Raw genomic sequence first — 21619 nt, forward strand, 5'->3', positions numbered from 1 at the left:
AGCGCTGCTGCTGCTGCTGCTACTACTACTGCTGCTGCTGCTGCTGCTGCTGCTGGTGGTGGTGCTGCCGCCCGCTTCCCCCACGTCCCTCCCCCGGGTGTCACCCAGCCGCTTTGCATGCGCTGTCCGCCCGCCCCCCGCCCATATACCCCTTCCCCGCTCCGCCGCCGAGGCAGAGCTGCGGCCCGGCGGTGCCAGCAGCAGCAGCAGAAGCAGGAGGAGCAGCAGCGGCCGCCCCTTTCTTCTTTTTCCTCCTTCTCCTTCCCTTCTGTCTCCCCTCCTTCCCTGCTCGGCCCGCCTCCCTCCGGCGGCACCACCTCCGCCCGGCAGCGCAGCCTGCCCAGCCGCCTCTCCGCGCCCCTCCGCGCCCCTCCGCGCCCCGCTGCCCTCCCATGCGCGGCGCTGCGCCGGCCGCGGAGGCACAGGGGACGCCGCGGAGCCGCTGCTGTAAGTCGGTGCCCGGCGACCTGTTGCGCGGCCGCGGAAGGGAAGCGGGAGGGCTCCGCACCGCTCCGGGACGGGGGGATTGGGGTAGGGGGCTCCGCGGCCGCGCTGCGCCCCGGGCACGGCACGGACCGTGCTGCCCCGAGGTGCCGGTGATGGGCACCGGGGGTCCCCGCTGCCCCCGGGGAGCCCTGCCGGGGGTCGCGACACCCCCCGGCGGCGGTGGGGAGGGACCGGGAGCCGCGGGGCTGGCTGCGGAGCGGCTGCGCCTGCCCCCGAGCAGAAAGTTTTGCACGTGGTGGTGGGTCTGTAAAGGGCAGCGCAAGGCGGCCGGGCTCCTCGCGCTGTTTCTGGGGAGGAAAACTGAAGTTTTGGTTTCAGAGAGGGCGGGGAGGGGGAGTCGCTTGGGCATCGCGACCGGGTGAGCTGCGGGGAATCCAGAGCCGGGTTTCTTTGTCTGCGTGCGGTGAGCAGCGCTGCATTCCTTGCAGGAGCAGCGTGCTCTGCTTTCCGTCCCGCTGCAGGTCCCAGGAAGCCGCCAAGGTCCTCCTGGAGGAGCTGGGGCGGGATCGGGGTCCGGCTCTGCGGGGCTGGTGGCAGCGCTGCGGGGCTAGCGGCTGAAGGCAGGACCGGTTCAATCAATGGGACGTACAGCAGACTGCCTCTCCTCCAGCCGTTTCACTGATCCTGCACAAAATTCAACCAGCCCCAAGTAATTACAGGGTCGTAGTAAAATGACTCTGCACCGTGGCTGTGTCAGTAATTTGAAAATACCTATTTTTACGCTTGGTTTAGGCTGAGACCTGCATGCTGCTGAGCTCCAAAGAAGTAGGGCAGGGAGTCTTGTTCAGCCTTAAAGTAGTGTTTACTACTGGGCTGCTGTGACAAGTAGCCTGTTGAAGTGTAATTATAAATCAAAGTCTTGGTTGAACCTCTGCTCCTAGATAAAATCTATATCTGTAATTTGCTGACCACTTCTTGTCTTTTACATACAAATATTATTATTTCTAAGGAAAAGTTGCCTGAAGGGAGTTGACTCATTTTATTCAAGATGAACATTTGCTCACTGACTGTAAATTACCTCCGCTGAAGAATTTGAGGCTTGCATAATTTCCAGCAGCAAATAGAGAAATCAGAGATGTCATTTATGCCGTTTAATATTCCAGTGAGATTCTGGACCCAGCTAATTGTTAGGACCTGCTAAAGGACGCTTACAGAAACACTGCTTGTTAGTAAATTGTGATAATTGCCTTTAAGGGTGTTTGACTAGTCCATGTGTGAGCTAATCTCAGCAACCACAGCGGAGGAAAGAGATACGTATAGATATGTATCTTTGCTCTGTTTGGGGAAATATGTTAGCTTATCTTAAATGTGAATTGGCATACTTTGAATTCTTCTCAATAGATGACATTGTGGTGATAAAGGTGATGTTACTGGAACAGTTAAAGACCAGGGTATATGAAATGGACAAGTGGTTCATAAGACATGACATCGCTCACAGAAAGACACAGTCTTCTGTTCTAGTGGGGTGAAATGCTGAATGCCTTTCTCAGGAGCAGTCTGAGAGCCTATCTCTCCATTTTTTAACAGTAGCGTTTGTTACTGAGGCTGTGGGTGGGCTTGGGTAACGTGCAGTGATCTGTTCCTCCCCTCTGCATATGGTCTGTAGCTCACTAGCCTCCAACGTGTGCTTAGCTGCAGGGTGGGTTTTTTAAGTTTGCATCTATTTTGTTGTGGTTGTGGGCTCGTTTTGAGCGATCCTTCGCCAGTGGTGCTTGCAGGAGTGCAGAGCCCCGTGAAAGACCTGAGCGGCTGTGTTTGCAGCCTTTGACATGAACTTTACCAGCCCTTTTTCTGAATCCTCTCTGCATGGTAAAAGAAAGTTTTCAGTGTGTTCTGAGTTCCCCCAGCATATAGGGGTACAGGATGAGAATCATGTTTCCTGGCATGCTGTAGAGATCATGGCACGCTTAGGCTGTGGTGTCTACATTATCACTTAACTGGGAGAGAGAGGAAGGGGGCAGTGAGCATCTTTAAGTCTTCAGATCCTGGTGACTCTATTGTCTCTGATCAGTGGGTGTTTAGCTCCCATTCTGCTCCCTGGCAATTAGACCTTGCAGGATTAGTTCCTCAGTGCCAGGAAAGCCAAGCTGTAGACATCTAGTGAATGCTGTGTGCTGCATGGTAATGGCATTAAAAAAGGTAAAGTCTGTGGAAGTTTTAAAAACTTGCAGGGGATTCTTTGCCAGTGATGGGTTCCCCTTCCCATCTGTGTCTCTCCATGGTTTGTGTGCTAATGTTTTGAGCCATGACCCTTTCTGTAATCCTTCAGTTCCAGCAGGTTTCAACCTGAGAGTGTATGGTCAGTGTAATCTTTTTGGCTATAGATTAAGTGAGTAATTTTAGCCCAAGATTAGTGTTCAGGATCCTTGAATGGCATCTCAGTCTTTATTTGCCAGACTCTTTGCCAGTTAATACAATTGCATTAAAGATTATTTCATTTTTCTTGTAAAAGGATTTGTGCTGTGAGGATGTGCCATCCTCCCTAAATTGTTCTGTGCTGAGTGTTAAGGCATCGCAAAGGCTGGCTTAGGGAACATGGTTTTAAAGCTCCTTTTCAGACTTTTGCATGGTAGAGTGAGCCAGGTGCTCTGCCTTGTGGCTGTCATGAGAAGTGTTCCTTTGCAGTTTTGGAGGAGTTTGGACTGAGCACTGTTTACTGAGCTGTATTGCTTGCTCTTTTCAATCCTATTTGAACTGCACCAGGGAAGTCGTTTTCCAGATTATAGGAAATGAGTTATGGTAGTTTTGCAGTAAGGTGTCTCTTTGTTTCTTAATTGGTGTTGGCTTGGGGGTGGTTTATTTTTTTTCCCCTGTGACTGAAGTGAAAGGTATATCAAAACCTTGCTGTTTTATCTGACAAATTGATTATTCTGTATATTATTTAGGGAGGAGGATGGTGCTGACTAAGTTGCATCTAATCTGTATTTGTTGAAGAGTGTGTGTATATTCCATATGCACAAGCAGGATGTTCTTAAATGGGGTCTGTTGGACAAATGAATCATCTGTGGTGTTGATTTTGTTGAAGGTTCTGGTCATCTGAACCTAGAAAAACAAATTATTTAGTAAAGTTTTTTGAGGATTTTCAACCTCTTGTGTCATCTTTTAAGTGTGAAATGCAGGAATAGAGTTGTACAGTATTGCTTAAACATCCTCAGGAATATGAAAATGTTTGAGTCTGTGAGAGAGGGAAGTGCATCCACGTTAAACACCTCCACAGGCAGCCCTGGGTCATTCTCTGACTTTGAGCACTGGGAGCTTCCCAGGTAGGCTCTCACCCTGTTCCTTATTTGAAGATGGGACTCTGAGCATGAGAATATCATAGTTATTAGGGAAGTCTGGTTTTCTTCTTTCTCCAAGCTTCCTCTGCAGAGAGAAGTGAGATGATTACAATAGCAATCACAGCCATAGCTTGCACTGGGCTCCATATGCTCCACCTCTTATTTGCACCGTGGCTTTTTGGCCGTTGTCTAAAAGTGGTTGCCAGTATTCCTCCTACTCCATGTGCTCCACTCTGTTTTGGCTCAACTCTTAATTAAATCTGGAATCTTGCTCCTTTAATCACATGTAAGCCTACATATCATGGCAGATAACAGGAATATTCATCTCCAGAGAGAGACTGTGTTTGTCAGGAGTAGAAGAACAGTATGGGGTATGCCCCATGTGTTTTATGTCTCCTCCACACCTCAGAAGTAACCAGCAGCTGTCAATGGCTTGTGCTCTGAGTACCTGACTCTTGAGGTAGCTCCATCACAGCGATGCCTCAGTGGCTTCAGCTGACAATGAAAACACAACTTTTTGCTGACTCTGGCCACATAAATGCTGTATCATTACAGCAGGCAGCTGCTGGCAGAGTTCGAGATGTAATCTCTGAAATACAATCATAATATATATATTTTTAGGGGTTTTGCAAGTTTAAACCTATGATCCTTGCTAGGTTTTCCTTTTAAGGCTACCCTTTTTCATTCTCTGCTGTTGCATATGGAATCATTATACCAAAGCGAAGCTTCCTAATGGGATTAGTAGTTTTTTTGTTCCCCGTGCAGCTTTTGACATTCCTTAGGTATTCTGTCTGGTAGCTCTTCCTGCTGTGATTCAGTACAGGAGAATGTTTCAAGCATGTGCATGTGTACATATGTAATGAATCAGCTGGTCTTGATTGGGGAAGGGTGAGAAAATCAGTCCTGGTTCCTTTTCTTTCTCCTCTGACTTACATGCTTGCACTATATTGCTATGAAAGTTGGAGATCAGGTTTCCCAAGATAAACCTGCTCTTGGGCAACAAATTTGGAGTATGTCATTTATGAAACTCATCTAACAAAAAAAATAAACACATGCCAAAGGTAGATGCAATTCTCTGTCCACTCATCTATAAATTAGGGCTTTTTCCCATCTTATAGTGAATAGTAGATACACTTTTTGATATCTAAAAGGAACAATGAAATTATTTGTCTCATTAATTGTATTATTATTTTTGTTTGTTTGTAGGTGTGGAAGAAAATGTCAGTCAGCATGCATGAAAATCGCAAATCTAGGGCCAGTACTGGCTCCATAAACATATACTTATTCCACAAGTCATCCTATGCTGATAGCGTCCTTACTCACCTGAACCTCCTGCGTCAACAGCGTCTCTTTACAGATGTACTTCTCCATGCTGGAAACAGGTCATTCCCCTGCCACAGAGCCGTTCTGGCTGCTTGCAGCCGCTATTTTGAGGCAATGTTCAGTGGGGGGCTGAAAGAGAGCCAGGACAGTGAAGTCAACTTCCATAACTCCATTCACCCAGAAGTCCTGGAGCTGCTTCTGGACTATGCATATTCCTCCAGGGTTATCATCAACGAGGAGAATGCAGAGTCGCTGCTGGAGGCTGGTGACATGCTGGAGTTCCAGGACATTAGGGATGCTTGTGCAGAGTTTCTGGAGAAAAACCTTCATCCCACCAACTGTCTTGGCATGCTGCTGCTGTCGGATGCTCACCAGTGCACCAAGCTTTATGAACTCTCTTGGAGGATGTGCCTTAGCAACTTCCAGAGTATCAGTAAAAGCGAAGACTTCCTCCAGCTGCCCAAAGACATGGTAGTGCAGCTCCTTTCCAGTGAAGAATTAGAAACAGAAGATGAAAGGCTGGTATATGAATCGGCTATCAACTGGGTCAACTACGACCTCAGTAAGCGTCACTGCTATCTGCCCGAGCTCTTGCAGACGGTGAGGCTGGCCCTCTTGCCAGCCATATACCTCATGGAGAACGTGGCAATGGAAGAACTTATCACCAAGCAAAGGAAAAGCAAAGAGATAGTGGAAGAGTCGATACGATGCAAGTTAAAGATCTTACAGAATGACGGAGTGGTCACTAGCCTGTGTGCCAGGCCCCGTAAAACTGGCCATTCGCTTTTTCTTTTGGGTGGCCAAACCTTTATGTGTGACAAGCTGTACCTGGTGGACCAAAAGGCAAAGGAGATCATTCCGAAGGCTGACATACCAAGTCCACGGAAAGAGTTCAGTGCTTGTGCCATAGGCTGCAAAGTATATATCACTGGGGGACGGGGATCAGAAAACGGAGTCTCCAAAGACGTGTGGGTGTATGACACTCTTCATGAGGAGTGGTCCAAGGCTGCTCCCATGCTGGTAGCTCGGTTTGGGCATGGCTCTGCCGAGCTGAAGCACTGCTTGTATGTCGTAGGAGGACACACCGCAGCAACAGGTTGCCTTCCAGCTTCCCCTTCAGTATCCTTAAAGCAAGTCGAACAATACGACCCCGTCACCAACAAATGGACCATGGTTGCCCCACTGCGAGAGGGAGTGAGCAATGCAGCTGTAGTCAGTGCGAAGCTTAAGCTGTTTGCTTTCGGAGGTACCAGTGTCAGCCACGACAAGCTGCCCAAAGTTCAGTGCTACGATCAGTGTGAAAACAGATGGACAGTACCAGCCACCTGCCCCCAGCCCTGGCGCTACACAGCTGCAGCTGTTCTGGGTAACCAGATTTTTATTATGGGTGGAGATACCGAATTCTCTGCATGCTCCGCTTACAAATTCAACAGTGAGACGTACCAGTGGACTAAGGTGGGAGATGTGACAGCCAAGCGAATGAGCTGCCATGCAGTGGCATCTGGAAACAAGCTGTACGTTGTTGGAGGCTACTTCGGCATCCAGCGATGCAAAACGTTGGACTGCTATGATCCCACATTAGATGTATGGAACAGCATAACAACCGTGCCCTATTCGCTAATTCCCACGGCGTTTGTCAGCACATGGAAGCACCTCCCCTCATAATTGTGTGTGTGTTGCAATTAGAAATTATCAGGTAAGAAACAGCACCTTTAAATTCCAGAGTAATAATGTTTTTCACAAAGCTTTTCAGCCGCAGCTCTGGGGAGGGTGAGTATATGCAACCCACGGGCGCAGCTGGAGCAATGAGGCACATACGTTCATGGGCTGCTGTAGGCCAGACACTGAGGCTGTGACAAAGCCAGGTGCTGCAGGTAGTTTGCCACATTCCCTGCATCCACTGCTCTTCGTGGAGCTTTTTGCTGCATGATTTAGATGATGAAAAATGTTATTTTTTCTAGACCCTGTGCTAGTGGGGAAATGCAGAGAATCTTTTGAAACCTGAATCCCGCTCTACATTTAAATAGCAAATGCATGCTAAGCAAGGGTTCTGTGCTATTTTCCTGACTGCACAAGCCAGGTCACTGTATATCCAGTAGTTGGGATTGTAAATCCTGATCTGAAGCATGACAGTGAATTCACTTGCATTTCCAGGCAAGCAGCATGCTTTCCTCTTTGGGGAAACTTGCTGACTTACATCCACGAACGGTGTTTTACGAGCACTTCAGGCCTGGTTTTCTATCTCACCTAGACAGCAAGGTCGCACCTGCCTGGACTAAGGTTGAATTTGGCCCATTGATACACTTTAAAGTACATATTTTTCAAAATATTTATGGACATATATGTTGGGCTAGATGTAGTGTCAGGAAGACATATAATTAATATTGCTGGCTGAAATAATTACCAGTCTATAGCACACAATGTTCCAAAACAATTTAATTATACATAATGGGCCAAGCTCTTACCAGTTGCAACTTCAGCATTGTGTCTTCTCACAAGTAAGTCTCTATGTGGCCTCACTTGTTTCATTCTTGTAAATTTCTGATTTTTAGGAGGAAGGGAGAAAACATTCATTAAATAAATAAATAAATCTGGGTACCTACACATATTGCCAACATCCTTCAAAACTCTTTTTTTTTTTTCGTGCTAGACTGCTACCTGTTCCAACTAATTCCCGCTTTTCCTAATTTTTATCCTTCCAAGTGTTGCATCACTTAAAATATGTTACTGAACTTTTTCCAGAACTGTTAGTCTATGTATTTTGCAACAGATCTGGCTGACGCCTGCTAGTGTTGTATTGCTTTTCTCCCCCTGGGAGACCTCAGAACAGAATCGCTGTTACCACCAGCCAAACAAAGAAGCATAGTGGCGTTCTTAATCCTAAATAATCTGCGTGCCCTGTGAGTGGTAACTTGGTTTTGGATTTGAACTGCGTGCAATGGGACCATGAAGGCAGCCTGGTTAGAAGGTACAAGACAAGTAAATGCAGCTGAAATAATTACACGAGCTTTGCATTTGCATCTAAGTTACCTAGAGGTGCAACTGAAATAGGTTTTCCAGAAATTAGGAAGAACAGCTCATGTTTAGAGACTCCCAAGGTTCAGACCATAGTGGTGTGTTGGATTTTTTTTTTCTTTTAACTTTTGCAGCTGGACACATTTGCCCAACTCTTGCAATAAATGTCAAGCCCAAAAGTCTTTGAAGCAGTGTAGATAAAAGAATACACTCTTGAATTTAGTGGTAGCTGTGAAGTCCATTTCTCTCTGTAATCCTCCAGGTAAACTGAGGATTCACCTTGCAGTTGTCTTTCAGCCAACTGGGAGCTTTGAGTAGAGAACATGAGATCTGACCTGCTGCTTCACATGGGCCTGCACAGAAATCTCATATGAAATTGGGCAGTGTTATCTCCTTTGTTTTTCCCAGACCTAGTCTTGAGAAGGCAGGGCAAACTGTTGAGGCTCACCACATCCGAGGTGCTGGGGTGACCGCACAGCCTGATGGAGAGCAAAGCAGGCAGAAGGCTTGATTTCTGTGCGGTGGCTTCCCCACTCCCTGGGAACAACATCCTTGGTCAATTCCTACTACTACTCACTTCCAGCAGTTCTCAGTGTTATCAGAACAGTAGTATTGAATGCCCGGACTCAGGTCTGTGCCAAGAAAAATATTGACTTATTCTTCAGAGACTGACTTAATTGTTCTAACATTTACAGTGCATGAGATGGCGTGTTATATTTTGAAAGCACGTCCTCAGAATATAGCGGTGCAAAAAGCTTTCATTTGCTTTGCAATATCTTGTTAAAAGCCATTACTTTAGCTTCACTAACACACAAGATAACTGAATGAATGCAACCGCAGACTGAAATCTCTCCAATGCTGTGTGCTCATCCTGCAAAAAGTTTTTTTGTTGTTGTTGTTGTTTTTTTTTTCTTCTCCACTGACTCCTGCTGCTTTGTCAGTGGGTGGGAGGGACAAAAAGGAAATTACTTCTGATTACCCTCTGTTTTCATGGCGCTGTGTGGCCCCAGTCTGACAGTTTTTAGGAAAACCAGTCTGCTTTGTCCCTTTCCTCAAACTTGGGGCTTTTGAGTAGGTTGGGGATATTTTTTCATATATGTATGTATATATATATGTATGTATTTGTGTGTGTATGTGTATATATACACATACACACATATATTTTATATATATATATAAAAATATACATATTATATATACATTTTATATATATATAAATATACATGCGTTTCATATACATATATTATATGTATATGCATGTATGTGTGTGTATATACACACACACACACACACACACACACACACACATATATATTTTATATCTATAGATATATATAAAAGTTCATCCCATGACAGGAAAGGTTGTTTTAGCTTCAATGCTTCTGTGTGTGTTTCAATGGGAAGGAAGAATGACATGCTACACTGAAGAATGTCTAGATAATCAACACTAAATGCAGAGACCTTTTTACTTTTTTTTTTTTTTTCTTTTTTTTTGATAACCTGTTTCAAGCCCCAAACTGCAAAAAGGCATGATTCTTGGGGTTGTTACATAGGCAGCTGTATTTCCTGTAAGTGTTCCCTTTTGTGCCTTAGATATAACAGCTTGAGAGATTCAGTATGTTGAAACGAACTGTGAGTTCACTGGAGCTTCTTTGCATTGTAGTGATGGAGGATTTGACTCTGAAAATGGTAGCAGTGCTGTCAGAAATGACTGTTAACGAGCTGATGATGGTTTGGAAGCTGGCATTTTAATATGGCGTCAAAGAGAAAAAGGAAAGCACAATCTCAACATCCAAAGGCTGAATTTTTCCTTGAACAATCAATTTTTATAAAAGACTCCAGGATAGAATAATTGATGCATGGTGCATTGCTCTGTGAAAAGAAATGAAGCAGATTTCTGCTCTAATGAATAGCAGGGATGTTTTAAGTAGGGGGATTAATATGACCCTTTCTATACTGTGAATAAATTCAATTCAGAGTTCTTCATGGTAAAAGGAGGCATTGGGGTGAGACACCTTCACCTCTCCTTCTGCTTTATTCCAGCCAGGTTTGCTGTGGCCCAGTGACAGAAAAGCTTTGTGTGCAGCTGAGCTTCTGTAGAAGAGAAATGCACAAGCTTATTTCACTTAAAACAAATCCACAGACCCTGTAAACTGACGTGTTAATTTTGGGGTAACATGGAAATGTTAAAGTATGCAGGACACAGAGCCCATCGTGTGAAGCAGCATTAGACCAGTTTGATTTCATTTTCCAATGACTGGATTTATAGCCAAAAAATTAACTGACCTCTTTCTGGGGGTCAGTGGGATGGTTTGCTAAGTAGGTCTAATAAGGCAGAATCTGACCCTAAATAATTGTCGTGGCTGGTTTATTTATCAGTAGTTGGCTATTACACAAGAATACTAAGGTGGCAGGGGGCGGGGAAGCCCATCAACTGGATTGTATCCTAAGCCTAGCTTTTAGATTTTCTTTGACGTCTAACAAAAACCTTATGGCATATTGCCTCAGCAAAACCTTTTAAGCCTCCTCTCAATCTCTCTGTCTCTCTTTGTCCCCATGCTTTTAGTTTACTCCATTATTTGGAGAAGAGAATTGGAACCTCAGATCTGGAGAAATGGTTTTAATGAAGAAGAATCATTCAGCATCTCTTGCATTTGAAGAAAATCATCTGCACCTTGTAAATTACCTAACCTAGACATGAAGGAATGGGAGGAAAAAACTGTCTTCAGTGCTTCAGCACGTGGTTTAAATATGAATGAATGAATGAACCTATGATCTGGTCCTTGTGCTAGTAATTGTGGATTAATGCCACCGTTAATCAGTCCTTCAAAAGAGATAGGACTTCTCCGAGCTGTGCAGCACACAACTCCTGATTTCCATGGACTCCGCTGTTTGTATGTGAAATTTGGAATGGTTGTCACCTCCCTTTGTGACAGCTTGAAGTGCCAGCACCAGCTGCAGGGGAAGCAGGCCAGGTCTGAAGCAGTGTGATGCCGCTGTGGTTGAAGAGGCAGCGGCACGGCTGGAGAATCCCACTTGCTGGAGCGTGCTGGTCTGTGGGCAGTGCCTACAGCATCTCCTGGACCCCACGCTGCAACGTGCAGCGAGTGACCTCCTAGACAAGGAAGAACACAGTGGTGAAATGTTACTGCAACAGTGGGGAACAAAAGTGATATCCCTCAAATGCTCATTGTTCCCTTTCCTCCCTGTATTTATAAGTAATTCAGACTGTCCCATTCCTGTTATGTTACTTGTTGTAGATATAGTTATTTATTGTTCTGTGCTTGCATGCTGAAACAATGCCTGCAATTGTCTTCATGTTGTAAGGGCTTGTGTGAATTGTCGTATGTTTTGCACATTTTGTGATCGCTGACTTGCTCTGCTGCACAAAGAAAGAAAACTCCTGGGTAATGGTCGGAGGTGGGAGGGAGGGAGGGGTGGCTTCCTGGTCGGAAATGGAAGGATTACAAGGCAGGATCTTAAATTACACCCATACTAAAGGAAGAAGCCATGGAGGTCACTTTCTCAGGCCACCAGCTCTCCAGGTTGCTTGTGGTGTGTCTTGTAGATGGTGTCCTTGCTACATGCCATTTGCCGGTCATGCCTTTCAAATTCTAATCTGGAAGCAGCCAAAATCACTTGCAGCTCTCTCTTTGTGCAGCTACCTGATTGCAACGCAAATACTGTGGAATAGCTTCTGGATACCAAGCCCAGGTGAAGTTGTTGTCCAAAGTTATTTATTTATTTATTGGATTAGAAAAGGGGATACTTTCAATATTAGCCACATCGACCTGAATGAGTGGAGTGTGGCTGATTCAAGAATAAAAGCAAAAAACCTCAAGATATGTTAGTGATGAAGTCTCTCTTTTTTTTTTTTCTTTTTTTTTTTTTTTTAATAAAAAATAAAATAAGGAAAAAAGAGCAGCAATTTTGCACTGACCAGATTGCCTCATCAACTTGGATTTCAGATGATCATCTGAGTGGGCAGGTGTGAAAGACCCAAGTGCTTTAGCAAAACTCCCATGGGGATAGAAAATGAATTTCAAAACTCCTAGTCTTAAAAATAACCCTAAGACTCTTCTGCCTTTTGTTTCCATAGTCAGGTATGTATGTAAACACTTGGTTGCTCAGGAGCATCAGGTACAGTCCTGAGAAACTAAACTTACTTTTAAATATGTATTTTTTCTGTCTGGTCTTGAGATAGACACAAACCTACTCTTTTCCTTCTGGACTTCAGAAGCTTATTTTTCACAGGTGCTTTCTTCGCCAGATTCTGTTATGAAGCATGTATTGTACTGTGTTTTTTTTCTAAATGTTTCTGGAGCCCAACTTAACTGGCACATTCAGTAACATGGTCGGTGTGTGCTGCGGTATAAGTAAACAGCTGCATGCGTGCATGCGAAACAAAAATAGTCACATTGGTGATGCTTGCCTTTCTCTGTGTGACAGTGGTGTAGCAGTAGTTGTGAAAGCTTTGTCATCTGAAAGTATTTACACTGGTCACTGGAAGTTTCTCTGTGCTGCCTTAAGTTTGACTTGGTGTTTGGAGTAGACCCTTACATTTCAGAAATAGAGTACTTGGAGTTCTGTGAATACTGAGACAATATAAATTAGCAAAGGCATTAGCAGCTTTTTTTTTTTTTTTTTTTTTTTTTTCAAAGGTGAGGCCCAGCTAGATGCAAACAGTTATAGTTCCTCTGGTTAAACCGATTTGTTGAAATGATAGAATAAAAAAGTGTTTAAACCCACAGCCTCCCTCTGCCCCTCATTGGTTCCTTTCTCCTAGCTGGCTTTCAAGCAATAGGAAAACATCTTAGGTAGGATAGATCTCCCCTCTGTATCCCTTTGCTTGCACAGGTTGTCCTGCTGAAGGCTTGAACTGCTGGTGCCTCGCATCTTGTGGGTTGCTCCCGCGAGTGCAAAGTGAGCTATCACATCAGACATCCCGTGTTTTGCATGTCCTCTCCCCGGGCGCTAGTGACTGTGCAAGGTACAAGGAAGTGAAGAACCAGGTCCTCCGGGGCCCCCTTCCTTGAGTAAGGGCGTACAGGTTCAAGACCTGTTTTCCCCGTCAAACTGATTACAGTCTGGACGTGGAGCTGCTCTGCACCTCTCTGCTTAGCTTGTGGTAGAAATGCTCCGCGGCACCGCGCAGCTTCCAAAAGCAGGATGAGTTTTCTGCAGCTGTTTCCAAAGTTGTGGTCTGCTTTTGAGCCCTCGATACTAATTCCTGTGTGTAGGCCAGAGGAAGCTGGAGCCAGGGTGGGCCTCTGGCTCTGCAGGGAATAAATGTGCTGGGTTCTTGCTCTGAACTGGTGTGGGGATCCTGGCTGGCTGCTGGACCGTGCCCATCCTGCGGAACACCCTGCGCTTTGAAGCGAGCGCAGTTCACAGTGGAGTTCACACAAAAACCTTGGCATAAGACGAGAAGGTTCCTCTTTTTTTGCAGGCTGGTTGCTGTAGAAACATGTAACAAAGGACAGCCTTCCTCTTCTGGTATAATTGTGCAGCCCCTTTTCTCTAGGTCTGACACCTGTCTGAATAAGAGTGATTAGAGCAGAATAATGTTCCCTTTCCTGGCTATTGAAGATGTGGTTCATGTACTAAAAGAAAACTGTACAAGTGAAGAAGTAAAATGTCTATGTTGTGTCTTTTTGTTTGCTACTACGTCTTAAGGTTTTGTAAAACTTGCATTTTTTATTTTTATTTTTTTTTTTTCACAATGTGAAACTGAAGGTCAATAAATTATTTGAGATTTTCTCTCCATGGAAGTATGATTCTATGACTTGTTTAGAGTGTTGTCTCTTCTCCCTTCCCCCCCACCCCTTTTCTCTCCATCCTCCAATGTTTTGAATCCATTATAATGTTCTTTTCATGTCCTCTTAGTAAAAGGACATCAACAACATGCAGTTTACTGCTTTGGTTTAAGCTTCTGCTTCAGTTGCATTTCCCCTCCCTTTGTTCTGTTCTACTGCTGTTACTATGATCTGTATCTCAAAGTTCAGCAGCTAAACCTCCGAGAGCCTCAAAACATTTAAGAACAGGAAATGCAAGTTTGCTGGTGCTTGCTGTACAGTTCAGCTAGTGCCTGATATGACTTGGAAGCGGTATTAAGGATCTCGAATCCTTCATAATTATTTGGCAGGAAAAAAAAATGCTGGCTGTGTATAAAACATTCCAGTTGTTTTATATAATATATACACAGAGCCAAACTCTTTGATCTATTAAGCTCATTTACATGTTATATATATATATATATATATTTATACTATTGATCTTTGTTGGCTTGACATCTCTTTGGCCATGAGGTGTCCCTTACCTTTGTCCTGATCTAAAATAATGTTATACAGCAGCACATACCCTGGAAGTTCAGTTCCTCAGGTCTGCTAAGTACTGGCCTGCTTTCCTGCCTAGAAGAGGATTTTTCTCTTTTTTTTTTTTTTTTCCCCACTACCTGCTCACCAGTTCCTTCCACAGCCCTAAAGAAGGAAAAGAAAAGGAGGCCTCCACTGGCCACAGCGCAGAGCAAGGAAGACACTGGTGTTCCAGTTGCTGTCACCAGCCTGTATGGCCTGGATTCTGGCCCTGAGAGTAAACTTGCAGTGCTTTTTCTGCATATGTAGAGAAATGCAAAGAAGTAGCAGGAAGTATTGCTTTCTGCAGGAATTAACTTTTCTGAAATCTTCTATTTTATTTATATCAAAATTCCTGTAGCTACCCCTTGAAAGTCACAGAATTCTTCAGGGTGTTTTTCATCCCCCAAAAAGCCAGGATCGCAATATTGAGTGGCTTACAAGGCCTAAGCACTGCTCAGCTTCCCTGTGTTTGAGGTATCCACAATCAGTCTTGGCTGGGGGAGTGCCTTAGGGAATCTTGAGATACGAAGGGTATTGGAAGAAATCAGCCTTCTTACAGAATAGGGAAAAGTTACATCAGTTACCGTGTTCATTGGAAGCTCTTTGCCAGACAAGAAACTGTGTTTTTTGGGTTTACATTTAGCCAGCTAAGTGGCACTGGGTATGAACACACTGATGTGCCCTAACTCGCTGGTGTCATTTTAGGGTGTGCGGGTCCTTACTGGGGAGTTCTTATACCACCGTGGATTCAACCTCTTTTTGCTTGGTTCTGAATGGGGAAGACTCACACTGGACATCCAATACGTACAGTGAGAATTTGAAACAGATAATTTGCATTTAAATTTGAAATATAGCCGATAACCTGGAAACTAGACACTTGCAGGGCACCAGCACTCTCCATGATGAGTGTGGGCAGTAAAAGTCTTCAATGAGTAGAAAGGTATCAGTTTGCCAGCATTGCAAAAGGCTTCATCAGGCATGCCTGGATGGTCAGCCCTGACCTGGGCAAGCCCCAAAGGCTCTGTCTGTGTTGGCTGTGCCTGGCATCAGTCTCTGGCCCTGGGCTGGATGGCGTGCAGCAGCCCACAGCTCTTCTAGCAGCCCCTCATGCTGGCAGTAGCTCAGGTGGCTGCTGGAGCACTCTGGCTCCTGAAATCTACTCAGAAAGCTCAGGAGTGCAAGTTTGCATGGGCCAGAAACATGCTGGGTATCATTCAAGCACTTAGCAGAGCAGGTGATGGTGTTCCAGTGCCTGGGAATGTTCCGTAGCATGGTTTAATACATTGCCGCAGTCATGGCCAGCGCATCTGGGTGGCATCATGTTAAGGGAAAAACGCGTCCAGGAGAGGTGGAGACATACTGCTCCTCCAAATGTTGTGGCATCAGAAGTGCCAGGAGGAGAGAATGCAGCCACCCACGAGTGTGTGAAGAACGGTTTGTGCTCCTGAAGGCAGGAGATGGGAGTACCCTGCGGGCTTTGTGGCACCAGACACAGTGTCTTCTCAGTCTGATTTCCAAAAATGAAAATGGAGTGAAAATCTGCCACCAAGAGACACCTTCAGTGTCCAAGCAAGAATATACATACGTGTCCTTATCCTCAACTAGCAAATACCAAATGAGACAAAGTTAAGGCTCTTTGCTTTAATGTGATGATAATATGGCATATCATGAACATGTATATGTGCATGAACCATACAGGAAGACACATAAATATCATAGAGAAATATACAGTTGATTCAAATCCTTACATTTGTACACAGGCACAGCATGAAACAAAATACAAGCTCCCCAGTGGGTAACATATGCACATACACAACAGGACCATCTGCCCTGTGTGTGCCTTTAATAATGGCCCATGAGTTTTGAAGTATTAGTACATGTTAGAAACTGTGCATTTGAATATAAGACTCACCCTTAAGACTGAAAAAGTGTATAAGGCAATGACTGAGAATTAAAATGTGTGATTAAATAAACAACAAATCTCCTTTATAATCATTTTTAGGCTATGCTTCTGGCCAAGCAGTCCTCTGACAGTCTCAGAAAACCAAATTAGACAACGTGTCCTTTTTTGTGTGTGTCCATCCAGTTACCCTGGAAACCACCATCTTTATCTCTGAAGTGATGGGGAATGGTGAAGGAGGCAAAGCCATAGGAATTTCTGCCAGGACCCCTCCTAATCCTACTCTCACGTTATCACACATTTAGTAAAATACTTCATGTTTGTATAGATGAAATTAAGTTCATTTGATATTTTGTAATTGCTGTGCCATATTTTTCAGTCATATCCCATGCTCTGATCCAGAGGCAAAGTTTATGGTTGGTTGTGCTATTCATTTGCAACTGGACATTTATATAAGCCAGGGTTGCAAATACAAACCAACACTTCACATATCTGCAGACATTTCAGATATTTCACAGCATTTCAGGCTGCTGTGTAAGACCGGCTGTGGAAACCTGCATTTGTATTCATGTTGCTAATCAACTGGCTTGTGAGCATTTAAATTATTTACAGGGATGTTTTCTCCCAGGGCTAACAGAAGTAGGGGGGGCTTGCCACAAGGTAAAGATAAGTGGTCTGGTGTTTTAGATAGTGGTCTCCTGTAAGGAACAATAGCTCTTCCAGGAAGAAGGTTACTGTTTAGCTAAAGAGAGCTGATAGAAAGCAGACAGGTTTAGAGCACACTCAGCAGCAGAGTACTTGTGCTGAATCAAGGTGCTATCCTGCTTTGCAGTGTTGAGAGGTACTGAGCAAAAGAAAGAAATATGTAGGTCTGACTTTAAAAAGCATTACATTTTCTTTTCAGATCCCAAACTAGAACTGCCTTGCCTCACAAATACTTTAAAGAGTAGTTCAAAGCCTGGCAATCACTGCAAAAGGCCTCATGCAATACAGATTTTCTTCTGGGGAAAACTGCTGTCTGGGACAGCCTGGTTTGGCCTGTGGGAAGTGGCAGAATAAGCAAAGGTTAGTGAGTGGGCTGGAAAAGTGTGCCTGTGCAGGCAGATTATTGTCAAGATGTTCATTTCCACACCAGTTTATTCCTCACTTTCTTCCATTCCCATCTTTGTTCTCACAGACCATTCCAGCCTCTTAGATCTGTTGCCCCATCCCACCAGAAGAAGTGGAGAGCACTGAGTTAAGCAAATATGAGGAGGACAAAGGGAGCTAACAGAGGTGGAAAGCAAACCAGGCTGAAGTCAGGGTGTTTGTGCTGCCCGGTGGCCCTAAGACCATCCTATGGATTTATGAGGATATACAAATAGATTTAAGAAGTGAGGCTGGGTCAGTGGTCTGCTCCAGCTCCCACCTGTGAGCCCTGCCAGCTGTGTGAAAGCTGGTGCAGGACAGGCAGGGATTTCATCCCAATGAGACAAAACTAAGGCAGGGAGAAGCCATCTCCTACAAACTGTTGTGCCAGCACAACTTGGGTTCAGAAGTGATTGCTGTTGATGGCATTTGCTTACAAACTGCTATTGAACGTGACCCAGGACCTGCATCCCCCAGCCTGATAATCCCACAGAGGATCTGCCTCTGTCTCACTCTACCTGAATAGAAGAGCTTTAGCCCCTTTTTCACATAGTGATCAGCTGTTCGAAGCTGTGTTTGGCACTGGCCTGTGTCTAGCTGTTTCTGGTTAACTTTGCAAAACCCTGGAAATACTCGTGTCATAAAGTGAGATCGGATATGTTGCGTTAGCTAGTGTTTTGTCAGCTTTAAAAGGGTCAGTCATCAGTGCTGATGCATGTCCTCCTCTGTTTAGCTGAACCATGCCTTTCATCTGTGATCCTGAATAAAAGGTTCTGGGACAGCTGGGTGTGTACACTCTTGGTGAAAGTGGCAGGAGCTGCCCTGTGCTCTTTGCAGCCTCAAAACGCCATCTGTGTTCCTGCAGGTGTTTTGTACCAGAAATTATTTGCAACTTTGCATTTTCAGCAAATCAACTCAGGTTGACAGAAACACCTCCCTCCTCCCTGCCTCCTACCTGTATGAAAATACCACTCCTTTAGTCACAGAGTATTTTTAGCACCAAAGTGACAAAAGACAAGCCACAGTTCCAGCCAGTGATGCTGTTTCCCACCCATTTTGTTCTTTCCTCCCATCTATTTTTCCTCACATAGTGTGTATCTGCAGGTACTTTTTGCAAATCCCCTAGTGATGGACACTTGTTTTGCTTGGTTTGCTGTACAAACAGGGAACATTTTTCAGGGTGTGACAGGAAAGCCACCTGCCTATGTCCCGGCTGCAGCATGACAGCGAGGGAGGCTCCACTGTAAGAAGGGAACTGCTTGGGTGAAAAGCCTCTGATCATGAGAGATGCTCTGGGTGAGCAGCATGGGCTGTGTGGACAGAGTCATTTATAGCACAGGCGGTGACCATGACACCTTGAGGAAAACAGGAGCTTTTTTTTTGCAGCTTGAAATTAGAGCAAAGCCTTCAAGAAGCTGAAGAAAGGGACTTTTCTGGGGACCTGGAAGAGGTTGTGTGAGTTTTTTCAGTGCTTACAGATGTTGGACTATAGAGCAAAGCTGAAGAAAAAAAATGAGTATTTATCTACCTCTTGCTTTTTCTTCAAGAAGATCCACTATTTGTTTCCAAGCATCTTCACTTTCTTCACCTCACATAATTCATTTGAGTATTTCTATTTAAATGTTTACCTTATCTGATGTTTTTATAGAGTACAACTTTAGTGATCAAAAGGCTGTGTATATCTGTGGTCCATCTCACTCTCTGAGAGGGGTTAGGCGTACTTGCCTCAAGGTTCTGCCTCAATCAAGATCGTGTTGAGCTGTTCCTTGGACAAAAAGTGGGGAGAAATGGCATTGTTTAATTGCCTGTTTTGGTAGACAGACAACTCAGAACAGCTCCCTGATACTGTCTGGGATTTCCCAGCTCCTGTGGGCCCTAGGAAAGCCCAACAACCAGGATGACACGCTGGATGGAAGAGATGCCATTCAACATGCTGGAGAGAAGGGATGCTATCCAGACAGGCCTGAGAGTTGGGCCTGTGCGAACCTCATGAGGTTCATCAAGGCCAAGTGCCAGGTCCTGGCCTGGGTCAGAGCAATCCCAAGCACAAATACAGGCTGGGCAGAGAATGGCTTGAGAGCAGCCCTAAGGAGAAGGACCTAGGGGTGCTGGTTGACGAGAAGCTCCACATGGGCTGGCAATGTGCACTCGCAGCCCAGAAAGCCAGCTGTACCTTGTACTTCACCAAAAGCAGTGTGGCCAGCAGGGTGACGGAGGTGATTCTGCCCCTCTGCTCTGCTCTCGTGAGACCCCACCTGGAGCGCTGCGTTCAGCTCTGGGGCACCCAGCACAGGAAGGACATGAACATATGAGAATGAGTCCAGAGCAGGGCCACGAGGATGATCAAGGGGTTGGAGCACCTCTCATGTAAGGACAGGCTGAGGGAGTTGGGGCTGTTCAGTCTGGAGAAGAAAAGGCCCCGGGGAGACCTTAGAGTGGCCTTCCAGTACCTAAAGGGGGCCTACAGGAAAGCTGGGGAGGGACTTTTTGGCAGGGAGTGCAGTGATAGGACAAGGTGTAATGGCTTTAAACTAAAAGAGGGTAGACTTAGATTAGATATAAGGAGGAAATTATTTACTGTGAGGGTGGTGAGGCACTGGAACAGGTTGCCCAGAGCAGCTGTGGATGTTCCACATCCCTGGAGGTGTTCAAGGCCAGGTTGGATGGGTCTCTGAGCAATTTGGTCTAGTGGGAGGTGTCCCTGCCCATGGCAGGGGGGTTGGAACTGGAAGGTCTTTAAGGTTCCTTCCGACCCAAACCATTCTGTGATTCTATGATCTGCAGCCATGGCCAAAGGCAGCCCTGGCAAACACTCCCAGGAAACGCCTTATTCTGCTGGAGAAAATCCCTCACTTCTTGCTTCTTCTATGGTCTTTGGAAGAACAAGTCATCCCTTCCTGCTGTTCTAAATCATTTCAAAGTGGTAATGAAATATATATATATATATATATGGCTAAACAAACAAACAAACAAAACAAAACAAAACAAAAAAAAACCATCAAAACCTGGCATATTTGTACTTAAGTGTGCTTTAGAAGTTTGGAGGTAAATAGGCTGGATGTTTGGACAATTGCACAGTCAAAAAACATAACAAGAATTTTTAAATAAAATATGCAAAAATGTTTTTAAACTTAATTGGAATAATAATTTAAAAAGATTTGTTTTTATCTCTAAAGTAAAGTTTTTTTTTTTTTTTTGGCTATTCAGATTAATAACTGTTAATTATTTGGCCATATAAAATGCCCTAGATTTCCTTTTCTGCCTCAGCTATAGATTTTACATTGCAAACACATCTGCATGTGTTTCACTTCACACTGTCTGAGTACTCCTTTTAAATTCAGTGGATTCAGTCAGAGTGCATAAGGTTAGCATGTGTGACTTGCAGGACTGTGGTCACACTAATAAGAAGCAATTTAATGATGTAGCAGGGCAGAGTACTGATATTAAGGTTTAGGAGGTGGCCAAACTGTTTAATCTTATTATCAAGGGCATCAAAAATTTCTCATGTGAAAAGTGGAGATTACTTGCTCCTAATGGCACTTGAACTGCAATAGAAAGAGAGAAACAAAGATGGCTTGGAAAGTCCTAATGCCAAGCATGTACACATTACAATTGTAATAGTTGTAGATTGCTTCAGGGAAAGTTAACTCCATCCCAGTCAGACCCAGTACACATATATAGAATTTATTTAGAATTATATATTAGTTTCTATACAGGATAAAAAGCAGAAACATAATATGTGTTCACTCAAATGTACCTTATCTAAATAGACATGTGTGTATTAAAAAATGTATAAAATACTTTCCAGCAGGTTGCCAAGAATTGTACTGGCAGATGGAGAAATTATGGTACTTTTTCTTCTATGAATAAATAGGAATAGAGTAGCTACTTAGTGATTTTGACAGCTGAGTCTGAAACTTCGTAATATTTTTGAATAATTAAATGCAAAGAACTTAAATTTATTTCTTTCCATTCTTATAGCCATGACAATCAGTGACTCACCCTTTCTCTGGTGCTCTTTAACTCCAGCAGCACCTCTGACGTAGACATGCTTGGTGAACACTCTGCCAGCACTAATCATGGCTCAGGATCCAGTTTGTGGATGAGGGCTA

The 21619-nt window shown here is 44.5% G+C and overlaps 1 protein-coding gene across 1 annotated transcript; it reads left to right on the forward strand.

Annotated features, from left to right (window-relative positions):
• Window positions 1-340: 340 nt before the first annotated feature.
• ENC1 (ectodermal-neural cortex 1) lies at window positions 341-6773 on the forward strand (the record flags this gene model as incomplete). Its single annotated transcript, XM_084305220.1, has 2 exons — window positions 341-447; window positions 4992-6773. Exon 2 carries the CDS (start codon window positions 5004-5006, stop codon window positions 6771-6773), a length of 1770 nt encoding a protein of 589 aa, XP_084161346.1. The 5' UTR covers window positions 341-447; window positions 4992-5003.
• Window positions 6774-21619: the final 14846 nt, after the last annotated feature.

This window comes from Netta rufina (genome assembly GCF_964035555.1).
Source record: "Netta rufina genome assembly, chromosome: Z".
Taxonomy (NCBI): Eukaryota; Metazoa; Chordata; class Aves; order Anseriformes; family Anatidae; genus Netta; species Netta rufina.